Below are 23,618 nucleotides of genomic sequence, written 5' to 3'. Positions count from 1 at the left end.
TCCTCTGTCCTCTGCCCACTCCACCCCAACATTTCATCCCTCTTGGTGCTGGGCAAGGCTGGAATTGGAGACCAGCTTTCTTCAAAGCTCAGTGTTTTTTTCCAATAAAAATTCTTCAGGGGGCAGATGACAGGAATGTGACCAAACTAGCTTAAACTAAAATTGTCAGTGGAGAGGGGGTGGTGATTAGGAAACCTTGTAAGAGCCAAGAACCAGGGGCTCAGAACAGCCTGTCTGTCCACCTTGGCTGCTACCTTTCTCGATCTTTTGCTCTTCTAGGGAAGATATTTCTCCACACAGTGAGCATGGGCTACCAGATTGAAATATTTGAGGTGGGCTCTGAGTACCCCTTCTTGAAATTGTCACATGATCTGATGGAGTGTTATTGATGGCTGGTCTAGTCACCAGGCTATTTGACTCCATTGACCCTTAGCTTGCTTACATACACTCTCTTTCTTTTTAAAATAACTTTTACTTACATTTAATATAATACCTTTCTTTATGTACACATACAGTTCAATGAATTTCAACAAATATGCCTACCCACATAACTACCACCACAATCAAAACACAGAACATTTCTGTCACTCTCAAACTGTCCACTATCCCTTCCTAGTCATTCCCATTTTTTCCCACTTTAGATAAGTTTTTCCTTTTCTAAGATTTCACATAAATGGAATTATACAGTACCTAGTCTTTTGTGTCTGGCTAATTTCATTCAGCATAATTGTTTAGAAATTCATCCACATTGTTCACTCCTTTTTACTGCTTAGTAGTATTTCATGATGTGTCTTTGCTACAGTTTGTTTTCCACTACTTTCTTAGTGGATGTTTAGATTGTCTTCAGATTGGGGGTATTATGACTAAAGCTGCTTTGACTATTAGTAGCCAAGTCTTTGGGTGGACTTATGTTTTTATTTCTTTTGGGTGAATATTTAAGATTAGCATTGCTGGGTCATAATGGTAAGTGTATCTTTAACTTGTTAAGAAAATGTCAATTTTTTTTTGAGTAGTTGTACCACTTTACATTCCTACCAGCAATATGAGACTTTCAGTTGCTCTACATCCTGCTAACACTTGGTGTTGTCAGTATTTTCACAGTTAGCCTTTCTAATAGATATGTGTGGTAGCTCACAATGGTTTTAAATTGCATTTCTCTGAAGAGTAATAATGTTGAAGATATTTTTGTATATCTTCTTTTATAAAGTATCTGTACAAATATTTCCCTGTTTTTCAACTGGATTATTTGACTTCTTGAGTTAAAAAGCCCTTTATATTTTCTAGATGCAAATCCTTGGTCAGATAAAGTGTACTACTTACACTTTACTTACACATTACTCAGTCATTTCCAACTCTTTGTGACCCCATGGACTGTAGCCCACTACGTTCCTCTGTCGTGGAATTCTCCAGGCAAGAATACTGGAGTGGGTAGCCATTCGGGGGATCTTCCCAATCCAGGGATCAAACCTGTGTCTTCCACGTGCAGGTAGATTCTTTACTGTCTGAGCCACCAGGGATAGATGTATTACAATTATTTACCAAATTTGTGGCTTAGCTTTCCATTTTCTAAATGATTTCTTCTGAAGACCAAATGTCTTAACATTTTGATCAGGTTCACTTACCTAATTTTTATTTTCTGTTATTATGTTTTGTGTCGTCTCTAAAAATATAACTGGCTAGCCCCACAAGTTGCAGTATTTTCCTCTTTGTTTTATTTTAGAAGTTTTATAGCTTCAGGTTTTGTATTTTGGTTTATGATGCATTTTTAGTTAATTTTTGTGTGTGGTGTAAAGAAAGAGTTGTGATTCATGTTTCTCATATGGATATCTGGTTTTTCCAGGACTTGTTTTTGAAAAGAATATCCTTTCTTCACTGAATTACCTTGACAGCTTTGTTGAAAATCTATTGCCTCTATAATAGTAGTAGTGTTATAGTATAGTAGTAGTTTTAGTTGCTCAGTTGAGTCTGACTCTTTTTGATCCCATGGACTGTAGTCCAACAGGCTCCTCTTTCCATGCGATTCTCCAGGCAAGAATACTGGAGTGGATTGCTATTCCCTTCTCCAGAAGATCTTTCTGACCCAGGAAACAAACCTGGGTCTCCTGCATTGCAGGCAGATTCTTTACCTTTTGAGCTACAAGGAAGACCTACTGCCTCTATATGGGTCAATTTCTAGACTGTCCTGTTACATTATGCTTTAGTGTCTCCTTATGACAAGATCATACTGCCTTGGTTACTGTAGCTTTATAGTAAGTCTGGAAATCAGATAGTATAAATCCTCTGGCTCTATTGTGCTACTTCAGTGTTGGTTTGGCCATCTAGGTATTTTGCATATCCAAACACAGTTTTGAATCAGGTTATCAATTTCTATAAAAAGCAAGATTAGGTTTGGATTTTTATTGGGATAGCATTTATACATTTTGAGGAGAGTTGACATCTTGAGTTTTCTAATCCATGAACATTCTATATCTATTTATTTAGGTCTTCTTTCATTTATCTTGGGAATATTTTGTAGTTTTCATGTACAGGTCTTATTCATAAGACCTGTTGAACTCATCTCTAGATGTGTCATTGTAAGTTGTATTTTTAAAGTCTCATTTTTGTAGTTTTTATCTTTTTAGCATTGTAGAGATCCAGTTGATTTTAGTACATTGACCTCAAATCTGATGATCTTCCTAAACTCATTTATTCCTTAAAGTTTTCTTTGTAGAGAAACATGTTATCAATGAACGTAGACAATTTTGTATCTTCTTTTCCAATTTGTGTACCTTTTGTTTCTCTCTTGAGCTTTGTTAAAATGATTAAGACCTCTATTACACTGTTGGAAGTGATGAGAATGTCTATCTTTGACTTGTTTCTGACCTGAAAGGGAAAGCATTCAGTCTTTCACCATTATGTATGACAGTAAGTGTGATTTTTTTTTTTGTATATGCTCTTTTTCAGGTTGAGGACATTTCTTTCTATCCTTACTTTGGAATTTTGAATTGGCTAGTACCTTCTCTATTCTATTGAGATTATCATATAGATTTTTCTGTTTTATTCTGTAATATGGTGAACTATACTGATTAATTTTTGCACTTTAATTCAACTTTTCATTCCTGGGTAAGGGATAAATATGTGTGTGTGTTTGTGTGTATGTGTGTGTGTGAGTGTATTCATGTAGTCAAAAAATTTTGGCTGGATTTGATTTATTAATATTTTCTGATTTGTTAATGTTTTGTAAGTGATTTTTGTGTCTGTGTTCATGGGGGATATTTGGCTGTAGTTTACTTTGTCTTTAATGTCTTTGTTTGGACTTAGTATAAAGTTAATGTTGTCTTTAGAAAATGAATATTTTTTCTAAGGAATGTTTTCCAGGTGTGTTACTTTCTCCTCTACTTTATAAGATAGTTTGTGTAGCACTGGTGAGATTTCTGTTTTAAGTGTGTGATAGAATTCATCAGTGTAACCGCCTGGGTCTGGAACTTCCTTTAACATTCATGGTAGTGCAAGTTTGCTGAACCCAAATCCTCTCAACATTTGTTTGCCTGGAAAAGTTTGTTTTTTCCTTCAATTCTTAAAGTTATTTTCATTGGTTGTAGATTTCTAAGTTAGTAAGTTATTTTTCTTTTAGCACTCTAGTGATATCATTCCATTGTCTTTAACTTACATGGTTTCTGACAAAAAGTCTGAGATATTTATTGTCTTTGTTCCTCTGTACCTAATTTTGCCTGTTTTCTCTGGTTGCTTCAGAACTGTGAGTTTGTAGTTTTCATAATAATAGGAAATGTTCTGACTGAATATTTCTTCCCATATTTTTTCCTGCCTCTCCCCTCCATTTTTATCCTGGACTCCAGTTACACGTATTTGGATCACTTTATCCTATATGATAAATCACTGAGGCTCAGATCATTTGTTTTTCGATCTTTTTTCTCTCTGCTTCATTTTGGATAGTTTCTAATAATGTCTTCCAGATCATCTTTTTTCTTCTGTAGTATCTGTTAATCCCACCCAGTGGAATTTTCATTTCAGCCTTTCTGTCTCTAGCAATTCTTTTTGGCTCTTTACATCTTACATTTGTATCTTCATTATGCTCATGTTTTTCTTTTCTGAGGGGGTCACTAGGTATGAAAAGTATTTCACATATCCATGATCCTCTCCAGTCAGAAGTTCTTTTACACGATGCCATAAGCCTTGGCTGGTCGTTTGACTCTCCCATCCTGTGAATGGCCCCACAGATAGCCTCAGTTTTTAACTGGTCTTTGAGCCTGCCTGTCATTTTGTCAGCCTTGGCCAGGTTCATCTGGATGGTCCTTGGTACTGATGTTACAGTTGCTGGTGGAGCATTTCCATGGCAAGTACAGGTCCTCAGACTTGCTGGCATCATTCTACATGCCTAGGGGGCATGTAGTGACACCAGGACTAGTGTGAGAGCAGAAAGGAAGTGCCACATCCCTGCAGCACTGATGTTCGTGCTATAAAAAAAAAAAATCTCTGAGTATACTTTCAACATTTAAAATAGCTGTTTTAAAGTTATTTTTTGTTAATTTCCTCATCTCTTTCACTTCTAGGTCTGATTCTATTGGCTTATTTTCCTCCTGGTTATAGTTTACATTTTCCTGCACCTTTGCGTGTGTAAAAATTTTATTGGTTGCTAGACATGGTGAATTTTACCTCACTGAGTACTGGATTTGTTTTTAATTTAAGGGGTGTCAACCTTTTTTCTGGCAGGCACTCATAATGTCTTCAGATCAGCTTAATGTTTAAGATTAGTTTTCAAGATGTTTAGCCTGTGTCTAAATTACTTTTCTTTCTAGATCTAGTTTAGCTTACTTCTGGAATCTTTCAAAAATGCACTATTTACTCAATAAGATTTTCTCCACTCTGAATGGTGTGAACTCAGATGATTCTTAACCCCATTTGAACTCTGTGAAATGCTTGGTTTTAGGTCCCCATTATTTTGTTTTTTTTCCCCTAGCAGCTGTCCTTGCCTGGCCTCCACAATGATCAGATTGATAATTAGCTGGAATCTCCAGGGTGTGAAAATCCTGAATCTCTACTTCTCTCTCTTTCTCCTCTCTTTTTGCACTCCCTGCTCTTTGGTGCCCTATGCTGCACATTCTTATTTGCCTCTGCCTTGCCAAGCTACGATCTCTGGCTCCTCAGCTTAGAATGACCATCAGACTGTTTCCTCCTTTCTGCCCTGCCGTCTGGACATTTTGTCCAGGATGAAAGCTAGAGTGATTTCAGGGCTTACCTTATTTGTTTCCCTTCTCTCAAGGATCATAATCGTGAACTGCCTGTTTCCCAGTGTTTAAAAAAATTTTTTTTCATATGTGTTTTCCCAGGGTCTTGTTTGTTTGTTTCAGCTGTTTAAAGTGCCAGGGCAAGTCCCATATCAGTTATCTGTCATAGGTGGAAACAGAAGTCTATCTGGTTTAATTTTTTTTGTTTTGTGTTTCGTTTGTTTTGCTTAGTTCCCTGTTCTACTACTATGTTTTTGTCAAGGTTTTAGCTTTCCCCTAATGATGCAAATATCATTCACCCTCTTTTATATTCACACTGAATGAACCATGGCTATCATTGGGGAGAGGGAAGGAGTGAGGGGTAATATAGAAGTAGGAGAGGGAAAAAAAAGGTTATTATAGGATTGTACGAAATCAACTGTGTGATACTTTGGAAAATTGTAAAGCACTGAATCTTTCATTTAGTAAAAAAATAATTTAAAAACATCAGTAGTGCAAAAGCTGCAGCTTTAATTATTTGAACATAAGCAAAAGTGATGGAAAATACAGACCTTCTGAAGAAGCTTTCACAGTAAGTATATACTTTTGAAAAAGAAAAAAACTGCAATTGTATACAGTAGCTCTTTGTGTAACTTAATCTACTTACAAAGCTATTTTCATTTATAGAGTTGTATTGTCTCCATGGTTACCAGTCATTTCCAAGAGCAGAATGTTTTAAGAATATGCATTAGCAAGCAGGGTAAGCATGCTTTGAAAGGCTCAAAATGCAACGTGAGTTATTACTCTGCACACGTCTATTCTGCATAAGGGCACATGGCCCAACAGCTCTACTCTCTCCCTGGCTCTCCTAGCCTGGGTCGCTGCTATCAAATGGGCCTGTTCAAACAAAGCTGAAGCACTCCATTTGTCACTTCCTGTCTTTGGTACGGATTTCTCTGAGTGAGATTTGGTATCTCTTGCCCCATTTATTTTTATATTTCCTACTTATAGGCAGTTAAAGAGCAATACAGGTTTTGGAGTCAAACAGACCTGGGGGTTTCAAGGATTAGCTTCATTTCTAGTCTCTAATAGGTTTTTTTGTTTGCTTGCTTAAACTCATCTACAAAACGGGAACATCAGTATTTAACTGGCAAGACAGTTGCAGGAGTTCGAGAAGGGTTGTGAGTGTGGCTGACTGCCTGACGCACAGGGCCTCCTCAAAAACTGGTAGCTGTGACTGCTGTTACTCTCATCTGGGTTTCAACTAAGTTGACATTTTGCTCAAATACTGCAAATTTGTAAACAGCATTTTGCTTTCATTATACTTTCAACACTATTTACAACACTGAAGTGACTTAGCAGCAGCAGCAGGAGCAAAGGGCTAGTGAAATGAACTGACACTGATTTTAATGCCCCAGCAGTTGCTACCATGGAAGGCTGAAGTATGCAACGTCAAGACAAAGACTCAGGTTCCGACTCCCCTTCCATAAGATTTTTTTCTTTTTTGAGGTGAAATTCACTAACACAAAATTAGTAATTTAAAAGTATGCAATTCAGGGACTTCCCTGGTGAGTCAGGGGCTAAGATTCTGCACTTTCAATGCAGGGGGCCCAGGTTCGATCCCTGGTCAGGGAACTAAGTCTCACATGCCACAACTGAGAGTTTGCGTGCAGCAACTAGAGATCCCGTGTGCCACAACCAAGACTTGGTGCAGCCAAATAAATAAGCAAATATTTAGTGATTAAATAAAAGTACAGATTGAGCAGTATTCAGTATTCATTAAGGTTATACAGATGCCACCTTTATCCAGTTCCAGCATGGTTCCATCACCCAAGAGACTATCCTTTAGTCATCCTCCTCTCCCCCAGCCCCTGGCCACCACCAGTTTGCGTCTCGATAGATTTACTTATTCGGGATATTTCACATAAACTGAATGATATAATGTGTAGCCACTTGTGTCTGACTTCTTTCATTTAATATATTATTTTTGAGTTATATCAATGCTGTAGCATTGCTTTATTCTTTTTATGGTAGATTACATTCCATTGTATGGATATACTATATATTGCTTATCAAGTCATTCCTTGCTATACATTTGGGTTGTTCCCACCTTTTTTGACCATTGCAAAAAGTGCTGCTATGAATATTTGTGTATATGTATTTGAGTCAATTCAGTTCAGTCTCTCAGTCGTGTCTGACTGTTTGAGAGCCCATGGCCTGCAGCACTCCAGGCTTTCCTGTCCATAACCAACTCCTGGAACTTGCTCAAGCTCATGTCCATCAAGTTGGTGATGCCATCCAACCATCTCATCCTCTGCCATCCCCTTCTCTTCTTGCCTTCAATCTTTCCCAGCATCAGGGTCTTTTCAAATGAGTCAGTTCTTTGCATCAGGTGGCCAAAGGATTGCAGTTTCAGCATCAATCCTTCCAATGAATATTCAGGACTGATTTCCTTGAGGATGGACTGGTTGGATCTTCTTGCAGTCCAAGGGAATCTCAAGAGTCTTCTCCAATACCACAGTTCAAAAGCATCAATTCTTCGGTGCTCAGCTTTCTTTATAGTCCAACTCTCACATCCATACATGATTACTGGAAAAACCAAACCTTTGGCTAGATGGACCTTTGTTGGCAAAGTAATGTCTGTGCTTTTTAATATGCTGTCCAGGTTTGTCATAGCTTTTCTTCCAAGAAGCAAGCGTCTTTTAACTTCATGGCTGCAGTCACCATTTGCCATGATTTTGGAGCCCAAGAAAATAAAGTCGCTCACTGTTTCCATTGTTTCCCCATCTATTTGCCATGAAATGATGGGACCAGACATCATGATCTTTGTTTTCTGAATGTTGAGTTTTAAGCCAACTTTTTCACTCTCCTCTTTCACTTTTATCAAGAGACTCTTCAGTTCCTCTTCAATCTGCAAATCTGAGGTTATTGTTAATTCTCCTGGCAATCTTGATTCCAGCTTGTGTTTCATCCAGCCCAACATTTCGCATGATGTACTCTGCATATAAGTTAAATAAGCAGGGTGACAATATACAGCCTTGATGTACTCCTTTCCCAATTTGGAACCCCATGTCCAGTTCTAACTGTTGCTTCTTGACCTGCATACAGATTTCTCAGGAGTATTCAATCCTGTTTTCAATCCTTTTGGGTATATACTGATACCCAAAAGTATGAGTGGGTCGTATAGTAATTCTATATTTAACTTTTTAAGGGTGCTTTTGGCTTTTTTATTTCCAAAGGGAAAGGTACAGTCAGAGAAATGGGAGCTACCAGACAGCCAGTCCAATTTGTGTCTATTCCTCTCAGCTAATCCTTGACCTTGTCTTTAACCTCTCTGTCCAGCAGAATGGTGAGTACTATGGCTCCCTTACACATCTGGCCTCCCTTCCCTAGGGCTGTGTCTGGCTGTCCCTGAGAGAACTGTGAGATGGTGCACTGTCTCGAATCTTGAGGCGAGTAAGTGCTACAGTTTCCACGACAATATGAAAAAAGTCCTATCAGTGGATGGTCCTCATGTCACCTGTGTGAAGAGAACCTCTTACCTTGATTGCATCAGAGCCATTGCGGTAAGTCACTACTGTCTAAGAAGAGTGGGAGAAAATCCATACTTTCTTGTTCTTTTTCTGTGCTTACTATAGTTTATTGCTCTAGAACAATTTTCTCCCCAAAGGAACTAGACTTGAAAGTACAGGGACTGTGTGTAGATGAAAATATAGGTGCTCAACATTCATTAATAGTGAAAACAGCGATAATAATAATATTTAAACAACTGATAGATAAGGATTCATTGAAAATGCCCATACTAAAGTAAAGTCAGATTTGTACTGGAAGAGAAATATATAAATACTCAGAAATAAACAAGAAGTTTTAGTGTCACTGTTATTACTTAATATTGTTTTTGGAATTTCCTAGTAATGCAATGATATAAAATGATAGAAACAAACAAACTGTCAATATGTTCAGATGCTTACATGCCTATAAAGTATAATGAAATCAATAGAAATATTACTATAATTATTAATGAGAAAAGTACTTTGGTAAAAGATAAATGTATCACAATTTAATGTCATTTTAACTGTCAGTGGTCACTAGTTGGGGGAAAAGAACCCCAAATTATGATCTTATTTACATGTAAGATGATACACAGAAAAATGTTTCAGGGAAAAAAGTTATATGAGAGATCTGCAAGAATACAAGAAATATAATACAAGAGCCTGAGATAAATGAACAATATTATTAATAAATTAAAACATATGCTGTATTCCCAGATAGGAAGACTAAACTTCATATATTTGCATATTCTCCTAAAGTTGATTCATCAACTTAATATAATTTTATAAAAATAATATTAAAAATTTTTTAAGTCAGTAAAATAACTTTGTAATTCTTAAGTGTGGATGAGAATATAAAATAGTATTGTGAAAAATAAAATGAGCGGGGGAGTAGCTGAGGCCTGTCTGAAACTATAACATATTTAATAACAGTGTTGCAAAGAACAAGGTCCTTGGACAGATGTAGAAGACCTGGAAGAGAACAAGATTTAGACATATTTCCAGCTTTCTAAAAATAGCTAATTATCCACATGATATGATGTAGATGCAAACTATGAATGTCCACCACTACGGCATTGGATTCCAGACTTAATGGTTAGATCCGCGTAGATTTAGATACTGTGTGACAAGGAAAACTTTCCAAAGAAAAGACTGAGAAAGGAATCTTTAGCTGGACAATTGGATAGCCATTTAGAAATAAAATCAACTGAGATTTTTAATACATTTACCAAAATAAACTCCTAGCTTGACTCAATTTGACTAATATAGCTAGATATAACAAGATAAATCACAAAAGTAGACAAATTTGGAAATGTAAAAATTTTTAATATCTGACAAAAAAAAAATTAAAGTCCTAAGCCTAGAGAAAAGTATATTCACATCAGCTATAACAAAGCAATGTGATCTAAAAGCTATATAAAGATGTCATTTAAATTTATAAGAAATGCTTAAGAATAATAAGCTATAAACAAGCTGCTCACAGAAATTACAACTAATAGATGATATAAATGAGGAAGGAAAAGTCTTCATCCTTTTTAATAATCAAAGAAATGCAAATAAAAGCATCCTTAAAGTAACAGTTTCTATTTTTTAATGTAGTAATATTTCTTAAAAGATAGCATTTCTTGCTGATAGTTTTGCATGAAATTGGCATGCATTGCTATTGGAGAAGGCAATGGCACCCCACTCCAGTACTCTTGCCTGGAAAATCCCATGGATGGAGGAGCCTGGTGGGCTGCAGTCCATGGAGTCGCTAGGAGTCGGACATGACTGAGCAACTTCACTTTCACTTTTCACTTTCATGCATTGCAGAAGGAAATGGCAACCCGCTCCAGTGTTCTTGCCTGGAGAATCCCAGGGACGGGGGAGCCTGGTGGGCTGCCGTTTATGGGGTCGCACAGAGTCGGACACGACTGAAGTGACTTAGCAGCAGCAGCTATTGGCATTCTAAATTATAAATTTATACATCATTTCTGGAAAAAATTTGGAAAGATCCTGTAGGGTCATAAAGATACACACAAGCTTTTATTTATTTTCTGTAATTCTCATTATAAATTATAAATTTGTATGCTGTGCTATGCTTAGTCACTCAATAGTGTCTGACTCTTTGTGACCCCATGGACTGTAGCCCACCAGGCTCCTCTCCATGGAGATTCTCCAGGCAAGAATACTGGAGTGGGTTACCATGCCCTCCAGTTGAAGAAGAAAGATTTCCATAAGGGCTAGGGAATTGATCTAACCTGATTTTTGAGAAGAGGCTGTGAGGTTACTGCTTTTCTCAGTAACGAAGGAATCCTTGACAGATTCTTGAGGAGGCAAACCAGACTTAAGAGTGTAAAACATGACTCTTAAGGATGGAAATGCAGATGGAAATGGAGAAGAGGGCGACAGAGGATGAGATGGCTGGACAGCATCACCTACTCAATGGACATGAACTTGGGCAAACTCTGGGAGACAGTGAGGTACAGGGAGGCCTGGAGTGCTGCAGTCCATGGGATCACAGAGTCAGACACGACTTAGTGACTGAACAACAGCAACATGGATGGAAATATTCTGATTCATTCACTCACGTATCTGACAACATTTATTGAACTTCTACTGGTAATAGGTGGTGGGCTTTGTTAAGATAAAACAACAGAACACTAACATCCCCACCTTGGTGGAGCTTGCATTCCAAGGGGGAGGACAAACAATAAATGAAGATTTGTCAGATGGTTGCTAAGGGCTCAGGAGAAAAACAGTGTTTCCAGCATTTGTGAGGTGGTAGTTTTAAAAGCATGGTTGGGGAAAGGTTTTTGAGCCAACATGAGGGAGGTGGAGGAGGTCTGAGCCGTGCAAATATCCCAGGGGTTACAAGTGACCCTGGCAGAGGGTTAAGTGAGTCTTCCTTGGAGCTGAGGGGCTTCATTCATGTCTGGCCTTTCTTCTTTCAGGCACACGAAGCAGATGCTGTGATGGTGGATGGCGGTTTGGTCTATGAGGCAGGTCTGAAGCCCTACAACCTGAAGCCTGTCGTGGCCGAGTTCTATGGGTCAAAAGATGGTGCGTCCCTCATGGGGACCCAGGTCTCTGTTCTGACACAGCTGCTGTGGAGGGAGGCAAGGACTCTGTTGGTATTACACTTGCAGGGAACAAGTTGCTGGGGCTCTATGTACTGTGGAAGGCTGTCCCCAGTGCTGACCTGTGGGGGCTGGGAGCTTGGCTCTTTCTGGGAAACTGTGGACTTTAAGCCTCCTGATGGGAATGCTGCTGGGTGCTGCTGAGTGAGAGGGGATGTGCTGTCTGGAGTCCACTGCCCACTCAGTGGGATTGCATCAACGGGACGCCTCTCTGGAGACACATATCCCCGGACAGCCTCTCCTTTTGCCAAGTCCCCTGCAGGTGCTAGAGAACGTGGGCAATGAATGTTGTGAGAAGGGACTTTAAGGAGCTGAAGAATGAGGTGCCGGTCCTACTTGTCCATAAATGTTGCCAGTGTGTGCAGGAGCACAGCCTGCCTCAACCTGAGTCCAACTTGAAGGCCCCAGTAAAATCTTCAGATGCCCTGTGTACCTTCCTCCCACACCTTCACCTTTGTGTCTGTGCTACAGACAGAGGAGCAGAGAAGGGAAGAAGCAGTAACATCACAGTGATTGGGAGCTGTAGGTCTTCCAGCCTATTGCCTTGAAAAGGGACAGTTTGCTTTCTTCTGTCAATCAGGGGCCTTTCCCTTTCCTTTTCTACCTGTTAACCAGAAGGTGCTGCAGGTCCTAGAATCCCCCCAGGCTCCACTGCACACACTCTGGAAGATTAGTAGCAATGATGTGGCATCTTGCCTTGGCCCTTCTTTCTCTGCTGCTTTGCAGATCCACAGACTCACCATTATGTCGTAGCTGTGGTGAAGAAGGGCAGCAACTTCCAGCTGAATCAGCTCCAGGGAAAGAAGTCCTGCCACACAGGCCTGGGGTGGTCTGCTGGGTGGAACATCCCCATGAGGATACTTCTTCCCTCTGACTGGTCCCAAGAAGGTAAGCTGGCCAGGGAGGGGTGCCCTCGGGCAGGGTTCCTACTGCTGGGACCCACACAGATTGTACTGGGGCCTTACAATCACTGCCAGGTATACGGGTTTCATGAAGTCCAAGATGGGGTGAGGACAACCTGCTTTAAACATGTACTGGCTGGGTTTGCCACATCAGTGACCCTTGTGACTGGCAGCTGAGACTTCCCTTCCTTCAGCCAAAGAGACCCTGTCTCTGAGCTCCTGGCAGCCCCACATCCATGGTATCCCAGCAGTGGGGTTTGACAAGGGCCATGGTGGAGGCTCAGGAGAAAGAGGACCTCCCTTCCAGCTGCCCAGGAAGACTCTCTAAGGGTGACCACCACACCACCAACAGTCGGGCCGAAGTGCCTTGGATGAGGGCTGGGGGTGAAGGCGAGAGGAGATGAGTGGACCAGAGCTCAGTTATGATAAGCCAGCGTGAACCGAGGGTGCCTTTTTGTGCCTGAAAGATAACCAGATTTTCTGCACTTTGCAAAAGTGTTTCTTTTTGAGCCCTGCCAGCTCTGCAACATTCATGTTTCACTTGTGTTTTGAGCTGCAGAGGTCAGATGGGGTGCTGCAACCTGGGCCACAGCTCTGGCTATGTTTTCTTGGGGTTCCATCTTGCCTTGAGTTGTTGGACGTCTTTCTGGGTGGTTATGTTGGCACACCCACTCACATGAAGCAAGTGAATGCAGCCCCCTCCCATGAATTCCTGGAAGAGGGATTCCCGTGAGCCACCATGGGCCATGATCAGAAAAGGAGAAGAGTGGGTGGGACTATTTCCTGAGATAAGGAAGGACTGTTGGGGTTCCTGAGTGTTCAGATTTCTGTGCTCCCCACCACCATTCCCGAGCCTCCATGTTGGTGATTGAGCCAGGTGAGGAGAACTGGAGCTGCCTGGTTTGGTGCAGCTCAGCAGCTTTTGAGCCCTGCAGTGGATACACTGGGAAGTTCTGGAGACCCAGGCCCACGCATGAGCCATCCATGCCTTTGGACCAGGCACTGTTGGCCACCTCTACATGCCCACTTCCTCATGACAGTCCGAAGCAATGCATTCAAACCTCTGGGCTCTCACATAGGGCCACTCACACACTCACACTCACACACACACACACACATGACCCAGAGGCCCTACCAGCTCATGCCCTGAAGTCCATGTGTCTGTGTTGAGCAGCAGCGGCCAAGTTCTTCGCGGGCAGCTGTGTCCCCTGTGCGGATCAGTCAAACTTCCCCAAACTGTGCCAACTGTGTGCTGGAAAAGGGATGGACAAGTGTGCCTGCTCCCACCACGAACCGTACTTCGGCTACTCGGGGGCTTTCAAGTGAGTGGGCCCCCTTCTCCTCTCTCTGATGTTGGGGAAACTGAAGAACAGAGAGTAGATGGGGCCTGCCCTGGATAACCTGAAGTGTCCTGGTGAAACCTTGGGTTTTGACTGTCTCCCACAGCACATCCTCGTTCCTGCCTGTCCTACAGAGGAGTCTTCTGTGTGTGGGGGGGCTCTCATCTACCCAGAGCCTGGAGTCTGGACCAGGGAGGCCTCTGGGATCCATAGACACAGGCTTGAGCACGCAGCCAGGCCAAAGATCAGGTCCTCCCCCGAACCCTTCACTGGCTTCTCTCTGCCTGAGCATCTCCATGCCAGGTACATGTGCTGCGTCTCCCCACCTCCTGTTCAGCTCTGTGCCCGAAGGCACCTTTCTATACAACATGCCTGCGAGGGACATAACTAACATTCGCAACCAGAGCAAAATTGACCAGGAATCCAGGCTGTCTAGAGTTTTTATACTCTATGTGCTGTGCTGTGCTAAGATATTTCAGTCGTGTCCGACTCTTTGCAGCCCTGTGGACTATAGCCTATAAGGCTCCTCTGTCTATGGGATTCTCTAGGTGAGAATATAGGAGTAGGTCCTCTTTGTAAAAGGCTTTTGACCTTAAAAAAAAAAAAAAGTACAAAAACCCTATTGCTTCAGGCTGCCTACAGAGAGGCAGGTGAGGGTCCTTCTTTTGGACCATCCCTCCCCAGAGTTGCCTGGGACGGGGCTTATGGGGCTCCTGCCTATTTCAGACCTGGGCTTGGCTCTGGGCTTTCAAAGACTCCTCAGACAGGGCCGTTGCCTCTGCAAGGACAGACTGAAGCCTGGGAAACTGCAGGTGAAGCCCTGTGAGCCAGTTTCTGGGGCAGAGCCTGAGGAGGGGGCTGCTAGAGGGGTGGGGGATGAGCCTGTGTTGTAGACAGTGGACTGAACACAGCTGTCCTGTTGCTCAGGTGTCTGCAGGACGGTGTGGGGGACGTGAGCTTCGTGAGGCATCTGACGGTATTTGGTAAGTCAAACGGAGGAAGAATCTTGTGGCCACATCCTGGCCAGAGGAACTCCTTCTTTCCTGTTTCCTTATATCTACAGATGGGTCATGCCAAGATCTTGAATGAAACAGTTTCTGTATAATGACACTTCCATTATTGGTGCTTTGTTTAGTGTTCAGTTTGTTCAGTTTATAAATTGATTGAACAAATTTTCTGAACATTTAACATTACTTACCAACTAATAAAGCAAGTTTTAATAATTAGATTCTCTTAGTCACTGAAATGCCAAATTCAGATCTAATCATGATCTCCTGAATGCTTCCTTATAAACGGTTCCTAAATGTTTTCTTTAATCACCTTAAAGAAATAAATTCTTATGATTGCAGAACTTGTTAGCACATCTATAATTATATCTGTTGCAAAGCATTACTACTGTGGACAAAAATGTATTTCTTTATTTATATGTTAAAAAAAAAACCTTTCAAAAGTTTTGGGCAATCAGAAACAAATAGTGTTTCATATGAGTTCAGTTTTCAGATTCTAGGTTTTATAACCAATTAAATTTCTATCAGGCACAGAACACATTTATAACACTTAAGATGTTTAAACAAGAGATATATATTTTATACTCAGTTCATTTTTAAAATCATTGTCTGATTTTGAGCCTTCACTTTTTCTGGGGGCCTTGGTTCCTTGCAGGCTGGTCTCTTTCCCTAACATGAAACAGAAGTGTGTTGGCTCTGTTCCCTCATCTCAGCCGTTCATAATTCACTGTTCCCTCATTATAACACACTGACCTGGTTTGTTAGCCTTTTGGCAATTGATGTGTGTCTTCTTATCAGTAATTTTCATTAGAAGGGGAATCTATGAGTCTCTTCTCCCAAAATCAAGTTGCTCTCAGTAGTTGTCACTGTTATTTTCTGTGATTGCTCACGTTGTCACAGTTAGGCCAATGGACAGAATATTCTAACACTCACTCTAGAGAACTGAAAACATCCTCACTTTCTGAAAACAACCAATTGTCTGAGACCGTCTAGATTTCCCTTTGCTGAAGGTCATATGTCCTCTATTACACACAATCCTGTATTACCTTTTAAGTGGGAGTTTCGGAGGGACTATGTACTGGGCTTAGGGCTGAGAATGAGCGCTGGTGAGCTGCCGCCACCACTGGGCCCTAGAAAGACTGAGTGGAAACGTTCTTTCTTTCTGAAGCTATTAGATCATATTGTTCTTTTAATTTTAACATTGCAAAAATTGTTTACATTTTTCTTTTAATATAAAGCTTTAAAATGTGTTTTCTCTGCAACATGTCTGGTTAAAATGGAACTGTTCACAGGAACTCGAATCGTACTACTCATTCTCTTTCAGTATAAGATTTTATCAACCTAAGATATGAGTTTGCTAGGGCTGCCATTACAGAGTACGGTCATCTCTCAGTTTACCAGCATTTGCAGGTCCTCAAGTCCCTTACATAAAACTGTGCAGTATTTGCATATAACCTGTGTACATCCTTCATATGATTGTAATCATCTCTAGATTACTTATAATACTTAATCAATGTAAATGCTATGCTAATAGTTGCCTCCATGGCAAATTCAAGTATTGCTTTTCGGAATTTCCTGGAATTGAAAAAAAATTTTTGCAGATGTGGAACCTAGAGATATAGTGGGTGGCTATAACACACTGAGTGGCTTAAGCAACAAATTCATTCTCTGAGTTCTAGAGGCTAGAATTCTAAGATTGGGATGTTGGCAGGGCTGTTCTTCCTGAGAGCTGTGAGGGAGGACCTGTTCTATGCTCCCCCCACCCCCGTGGATTCTGATGTTTGCTGGCAATCTTTGGGGTCCTTGGCCTGCAGTTCCATCACCCCAATCTCTGTCTTTCCCTCCACATGGCGTTCTCCAAGTGTGTGTGTGTCTGTTTGTGTCCAAATTTCCCCTTTTAGGAAGGATACCAGTCATATGGGATCAGGAGCCATCCTACTCCACTTTGACCTCATCTTTTTGTTTGTTTCCAAAAAATATTTATTTACAAAAACAGACAACAAGCTAGATTTTGTACGAGGCTCTAGTTTTCTAACCACTGCTCTATCCTGTGTAATGTATTTGTCTATCTATGCATCAGTGCTAAACGGCTTGAATTATAGTTTTTAAGTAACGTTTCACATCTTCTAAGCCGAGCTCTGCTTCAACTCATTTTGCTTTCTCTCCAAAATGTCTTATTATTCTTGGTGCATTGCAGTTCCATATAGATTTTTTTGTTTTTTTTTTTTAGTTGACTAAAGTCCACACTTGATTCAGATTTCCTAACTTTTTACCTAACGTGTTTTTTCTGTGCTAGTATTCTGTCTAAGATACCAGTTACAGCCTCATCTTAACTCATTACCCCTGTGCTGTCTCTGTTTCCAAATAAAGTCATATTCTGAGGTGCTGGGGATTAGGACCTCAACATACAAATTTTAGGGGGACGCAGTTCAACCCAGAATACCTTCTAATACCTAGACCAGGGGAACTAAAGAGTCTGTTTTCCTCACACGGCTTTTTGGTCCTTCTTTGTACCTATATAGTATCCTGACTGGGCCTGTAGGCCTCCATCCATCTCTCAACCCGCTGCCACCTTTCCCCAGCAGACTCTGTCTCCAGGGGAGTATTGCCACTTTATTTAGGGACCTGAATTGTCTCTGCAGCATGGTGCTGTGTCAGTCCCAGACTAGGTCAGACTTTGATGAGTTCCCTTAATCCTTTGAGCCTCAGTCTCCTTATCTCTGGAATGGGATAATCACATTACCAGCCTCCCCCAGTTGTTATGAGGATTAAATGAAACTGAGCTTCAACTCAGTCTTTGGTGTGCTGTGAGCTCTCAGAAAGCATTTGCTGTCACCATTCTTGTTAGCAGAGCTCTGGGCAGAGCATGTGTCCCAGCCCTGGGTCTCTCTGCACTGAGAATCTGTCATTTCATCTCCGGAGGGCTCAGCATCCTCACCTGTCCAAATGTATTTGGAAAAGATTCTCTTTTAGTCCTCTCCAGGCTGTTAAAAAATGATGAAAGAAGACAGTTCAGGTGATATAAACGTTAGCACTTCTTTAAGTGGGCCATTCAGAGAACTGGAAAACTGCAGAAGGCAGGAAGCTTTGATGGGATAAAGAATAAAGAACAATGAAGAGAAAAATAGATAATATCTGATGGGCCAGGGTCACTTTGACCAGGTTGAGAAGAAAGAAGGAAGGAGGTATAGAGCCCAGAGTTAGCTTGGCATTGGGTGCCTGGCTGACTGGATAGACTGCATTTCTATTAAGCAGAACATTTACAGGCACAGGGAGTTATCTAACTTTCCATGGTGATGCGGCATCACAGACACAGATCACAGACATGGCAGCAGACAGGAGTGGCTCCATCCTGGGCTTGGAAAGCTATTTCAACAAATCCCTAAACAAACAATTTGGGAGGGGTGGGCACCACGGCTCATTGTTTGCTGGCTGTCAGCTCATGTAGGCTTCCCTCCTCTAGAGAACCTGGCTAACCAGGCCGACAGGGACCAGTATGAACTGCTCTGCAGGGAAAACACCCGGAGGCCTGTGGACGAGTACAAGGGGTGCCACCTGGCCCGGGTCCCTTCCCATGCCATCGTGGCCCGAAGTGTGGATGGCAAGGAAGACTTGATCTGGGAGCTTCTCAATCAGGCTCAGGTATCCCCACCCCCTGTCTTCCCCTCCTGCATAAGGGTCCCTGCTCAGATTTGCGGTGCTTTCCCTCACTCTCTTCCAGCCACTGTGGAAATTCTGGTGTTGGGCACAGTGGGAACCACACCACATGTCCTCCGCTTCACTGACCAGCACTTGGTCTGGATATGTGATGGGCAGCGGTGACCATAAAACTCCCTCCCTTGGCATCACCAACACCATGGGCCAAGGACTCTGCAGAAGGCCACTGTTGCCCCATTTTATTCTTCTAGGTTGTATAGGGATCCTCAAGCTGCAGTGCAGATGCCCTTCCTCCAGGAGCTGCTCCCCTCTCTTATCCCATTGGCCTGGACCCCTCAGCAGCAGGTTCTGACTGTAAGCGTTTTGTGTCTTGTGCTGGAGGCCCTCCCTCCCAGCACACCCACATCTCTCACCTGTCCCATCTCCGTTAGTGCCCTGTGCTCAGCACTAGGCATTCAGAGATGAACTGGACACAGACCTGCCATGGGATCACTCGCAGATGACTGTGGAAGATGCAGTGAGCACACTGTATACACAGATCACCACCATGGGGCACAGCCTTGCACGCATGAACTGTGTACTTTGAAGAGAGTGATTTGCAGGGTGTATCTGGAAAAGTTTCTGGGCCCCAAGAGTAAGCTGTGGACACTCCAAGGAGATGTGGGGTTTGCCAGAGAAGGCAATATGAAGAGCCATTGCAAAGGCAAAAAGCAGACATTGCAAAGAGCAGGTGGGTAGCTGCTACTTTCAGCTACCATCAGGAACAGCTTTGGGCCAGTCAGTGGGGTTACAAGCAAAGGGCTCTTGGTTTTCTGGGAGGGCCAGAAAGAGGACTGCTTGAAGTCCTTCATGGCAGGCCTGGGGCATCAGGTGCACCTAAGGCTCATGACCCCCAGGCTAGATGGTCCTGGATCACCACCCGCTCCAGGATGAAGCCCACAGGTTGAAGTCCAGCAACAAGGTCACCATCACTGGCTGCCCCACCCATGGAAACACAGCATAGGAGATGGAAGCTTCCTGACCCATGGTGACCATTACCCTTTGTACAGACCTGGGGGCCAGCCCCTGGCAGTTTCCCTGAAGCCACACAAGGCAGGCAAATTAGGATTTGAGTGAAGTGTTTGCTGAAGAAGATTGGAGAACCCTGTGAGCCACAGGGACTTTGGAGGGCCTTGCCATGGTCTTCACTCTCAGGCATTCATATTTCTCTCCCTTTCTATTCGCCTGATTTTGGGATTTGTTTTTACTTTGCTTCTCTCTGCCAGCCTCCTTCCTTTACTATTTCTTTTATCCTTTGAACAGGAACACTTTGGAAAAGACAAGTCAGCAGAATTCCAGCTCTTCTACTCTCCTCATGGGAAGGACCTGCTATTTACAGATGCCGCCATTGGGTTTTTAAGAGTCCCACCTAAGATGGATGCCAAGCTATACTTGGGATATGAATATTTTTCAGTCATTCAGCATCTGGGGAGAGGTGTGTAGGTCCTGGGAAGACCTGGAGAGCTTGGGCATAGGGCAGGGTGAGGCCGTGGAGGCTTTCCTGGGACCTGCAAGCCCCACCTCACCCAACCCACACTGGCCTGCAGGGTCCAAGGGAGGGCAAACTGTGCTGGATTCTTGTGGGGATGTTCTGCTGAACTTGGGAAAAGGCCTGAACCTGGGGTTCACAAAAGGGTTTGAAAGACCTTCAGATTACAGGCAACTTAAGTAATGACAGGGGCTTCCCTCATAGCTCAGTTGTTAAAGAATCTGCCTGCAAGGCAGGAGACCCCAGTTTGATTCCTGGATTGGGAAGATCTGCTGGAGAAGGAAGAGGCTACCCACTCCAGTATTGTTGGGCTTCCCTTGTGGCTCAGCTGGTAAAGAATCCGCCTGCAATGTGGGAGACCTGGGTTCAATCCCTGGGTTGGGAAGATCCCCTGGAGAAGGGAAAGCTACCCACTCCAGTATTCTGGGCTGGAGAATTCCGTGGACTGTACAATCCATGGGGTCTCAAAGAGTCAGACACGATTGCCTGACTTTCATATTTAAGTAATGACAGTCCTGTCTCCTTGTGTTAGCCAGGCTTGCCCCACCCCACAGGGGGTCTATTTGATAAGGAATAGAGCCCATCCTAAACTGAAGTGGGAACACAGCCTCTGCCACCACCAGGATCAGAGCTAGAACTTCAGAGGGTTTTGGACTTCCCAGGTGGCACTAGTGGTAAAGAATCTGCCTGCCAGTGCAGGAGACATGAGAGACTTGTGTTCGATCCCTGGGTCGGGAAGATCCCCTGGAGGAGGGCATGGTGACCCACTCCAGTATTCTTGCCTGAAGAATCCCGTGGACAGAGGAGCCTGGCAGGCTACAGTCCATAGGGTCACAGAGAGTTGGACATGACTGAAGCGACTGAGCACACACTGATCCAGCAAGCCCTGATCCAGCACTTGCTTTCTTTTGGCTCTCCATGCTTCCTTCCTGCCTTTCTTTCTTTTTTTTTCAGTAGTTATGGCACATCTGCCAAAGCCCTTGTGGCAGAAGCAGGTGTGGGGGGATGGGGGGTGGAACAAGCAGACCCGCCCAGAACAAATGACACTGGCTTCCAACTGGAGGATGCTCTCTGGATGGGAGATCTCCCTCCTGTGAGGGAAAAAACCCAGAAGGCCCTGAGTTGGGCTGGTGCTGGCAGAGGCTTCCCCTGGGGAGGTGATGTCTGAGTAGGGAGGTCAGGAGGGGCTTGCTCTGCCTTCACTGCCCTGTCTGGGAGCCAAGTTGGCCGTTTCTCCTGGAGGTGATATGCGGGAATAGGTGGTGACATGGGCGTGAGACACGTCAACTCTGCCGCTGCCAGGAAGAGCCCGGCTGGGCAACCACTCGGAATCCTTCCCCCATCTGGGGGCTTCTTTTGGATCCCTGGCTCTTCTCTAGCAGTCCCAGAGGCAGAAGATCCCCAAAGGGTGATGTGGTGCACAGTGGGCCATGACGAGCATGTCAAGTGTAACCGGTGGAGTGCGCTGAGCGGCGGCATCTTGACGTGCACCGTGGAGGAGAGCACCGAGGACTGCATTGCTGCCATCGCGGTAAGGAGGACCTGCCTCTGCAGTTGCCTTGGACACTCGGACGCAGCGCTGCTGTGCGTTTGGTGGTGGAGGCCCCTTCCCCGTGTCTTCCCATCAGCTGTGAGGCTGAGACACGCCTGTTACATGCTGCCCTCCCCAGCCCCACTCTCTGAAGCCCCACCCCACTGGCCCCACCTCCCACTTCAGCTCTGCCAGGGCAGAAACAGAGCAGCCCAGGACCCATATATTCAGCTCAACTCTGGAGCCCTGGGAGCTCTTAGGGGTCCTGCCTAGGATGCGGGGTGACATCCTGTGGTCAGAGCCTCTGTGGATTGTGAAAGCAAATCAACCTTGTTGGTTCTCTGGACAGGTTTAAACTTTTTTTTTTTTCCCTCGTGATAAAATTATTACACGCTGGAAGAGAAATGAAAAATAATATCATTTACAACTTCACAACTCAAAACTCATTATAATTTCTGAGTGATGGTGTTATGTTGTTAATAACTGTCCATTTCAGTTTTGGAGATTAGGAAAAAAATTATCAATAAAAGACTGAAAAATTGACAAACTTAGAAAACACTACAGTTTTTTCTTCAAAAGATAACAACTGCGGTAAACCTCTCTGGGACTAACCCATAATATTAAGGTCTTGCAATTGATATAGTCTCCTGAATTTGCCCATTATAAGGATTAAATGAATTTGAGTGCTTGTAACATTGCCTAATGTGTAATAAGCAGTCAATAAATGTTAATAGTTATTATTTCAATTATTGAGCACAATTGGCATGCTTTCTTAGGTAATGAAATATTCATTTAAAATGTTTTTAATGACTGCATATTAGATCACCAAATTTTTATGCCTCAATTCTAAATGTCTATATTTGAATTATTTCTGAATCCTTGTCTATTATAGATAATATGTGATTGGATATTTTTGTTCTATACCCATCAGTATTTTTGAGGAAGCCTCTTTAATATTAATGATGGTGAATATATCTGAAATTACTTACTGTGTGCCATGCATGTGTATGAGCTCTTAACTTGTATTAACTCATTTAATGCTCATGATAAGCCCATGAAATAGATTTTTTTCACTCATTTGATGGATGAAAAAAAATGTACATAGAAAGTATTTAGGGATGTGTCCTTTGGAACAGTCAGTCCAAGAGGCTGACACATTCCATAGTGGTTATGAGCAGAGGCTAAGAAAATTAAACCACCTTAGTTTATCTTAGTGATCATCTATTGGATAAACTACTTAGCTTCTCTCTGCTTCAGTTAAAAAAATGTATAAAAGAGGGAGAATTATAGTACCCCCCTTACTGGGTTCTGTGAGGGAGTACCTGAGGAAATCACTATAGTGTTTAGAAAAGGGCCCAGCACATGGTAAGGTAAGCTTTTGCTTCTGTAGTTACTACTGTTTTAAGATAGATTTCTAGAAGAGTAGTTAGTAGGGGAAGAGCAAAGAGTGTTCCTGTGTCTGTATGTTTTTTTCTTCATTACCTTATCTATAAATGTAAGTGTGCATTTTTGGCTTTGTTGTTGGAAAAGTTCATTGATTAAAATCATAAGTTAATTATTAATAAATTATTAATTAGACTAGAGTGCTAATGAGATTATAGGAACAGAATTGAACTCTGCCATAGGGAAAAAAACATCTCCCGTAGAAACAGATTAAATACACTAAGTCTGACCACGTGGATTGTTGAGTGAGTGACAATGGTCACAAAGGAAATGTGGTGAGAGCATGTCCCGCATTAAGAATGGGGCCTCATAGAGGGCACGGAGATGCCTAGGGAA

The 23,618-nt window shown here is 42.7% G+C and overlaps 1 protein-coding gene across 2 annotated transcripts in view; it reads left to right on the top strand.

The window, feature by feature from the left end:
- Positions 1 to 23,618, top strand: part of LOC129644176 (inhibitor of carbonic anhydrase-like) — a 43,690-nt gene that overhangs the window by 1,779 nt on the left and 18,293 nt on the right. The window contains exons 2-9 of one of the 2 annotated variants that reach the window (XM_055569653.1): positions 8,598 to 8,770; positions 11,689 to 11,797; positions 12,601 to 12,762; positions 13,951 to 14,098; positions 15,044 to 15,099; positions 18,587 to 18,765; positions 20,083 to 20,254; positions 21,691 to 21,839. In XM_055569653.1, coding sequence (XP_055425628.1) covers positions 8,598 to 8,770; positions 11,689 to 11,797; positions 12,601 to 12,762; positions 13,951 to 14,098; positions 15,044 to 15,099; positions 18,587 to 18,765; positions 20,083 to 20,254; positions 21,691 to 21,839 — 1,148 coding nt within the window. Of the gene's footprint in view, positions 1 to 8,597; positions 8,771 to 11,688; positions 11,798 to 12,600; positions 12,763 to 13,950; positions 14,099 to 15,043; positions 15,100 to 18,586; positions 18,766 to 20,082; positions 20,255 to 21,687; positions 21,840 to 23,618 lie in introns of both variants that reach the window. The other variant, XM_055569652.1, reaches the window with a different exon arrangement.

The sequence above is a fragment of the Bubalus kerabau genome, chromosome 2 (assembly GCF_029407905.1).
Source record: "Bubalus kerabau isolate K-KA32 ecotype Philippines breed swamp buffalo chromosome 2, PCC_UOA_SB_1v2, whole genome shotgun sequence".
Classification (NCBI taxonomy): Eukaryota; Metazoa; Chordata; class Mammalia; order Artiodactyla; family Bovidae; genus Bubalus; species Bubalus kerabau.
This window is presented reverse-complemented; position numbering and strand designations above follow the sequence as displayed.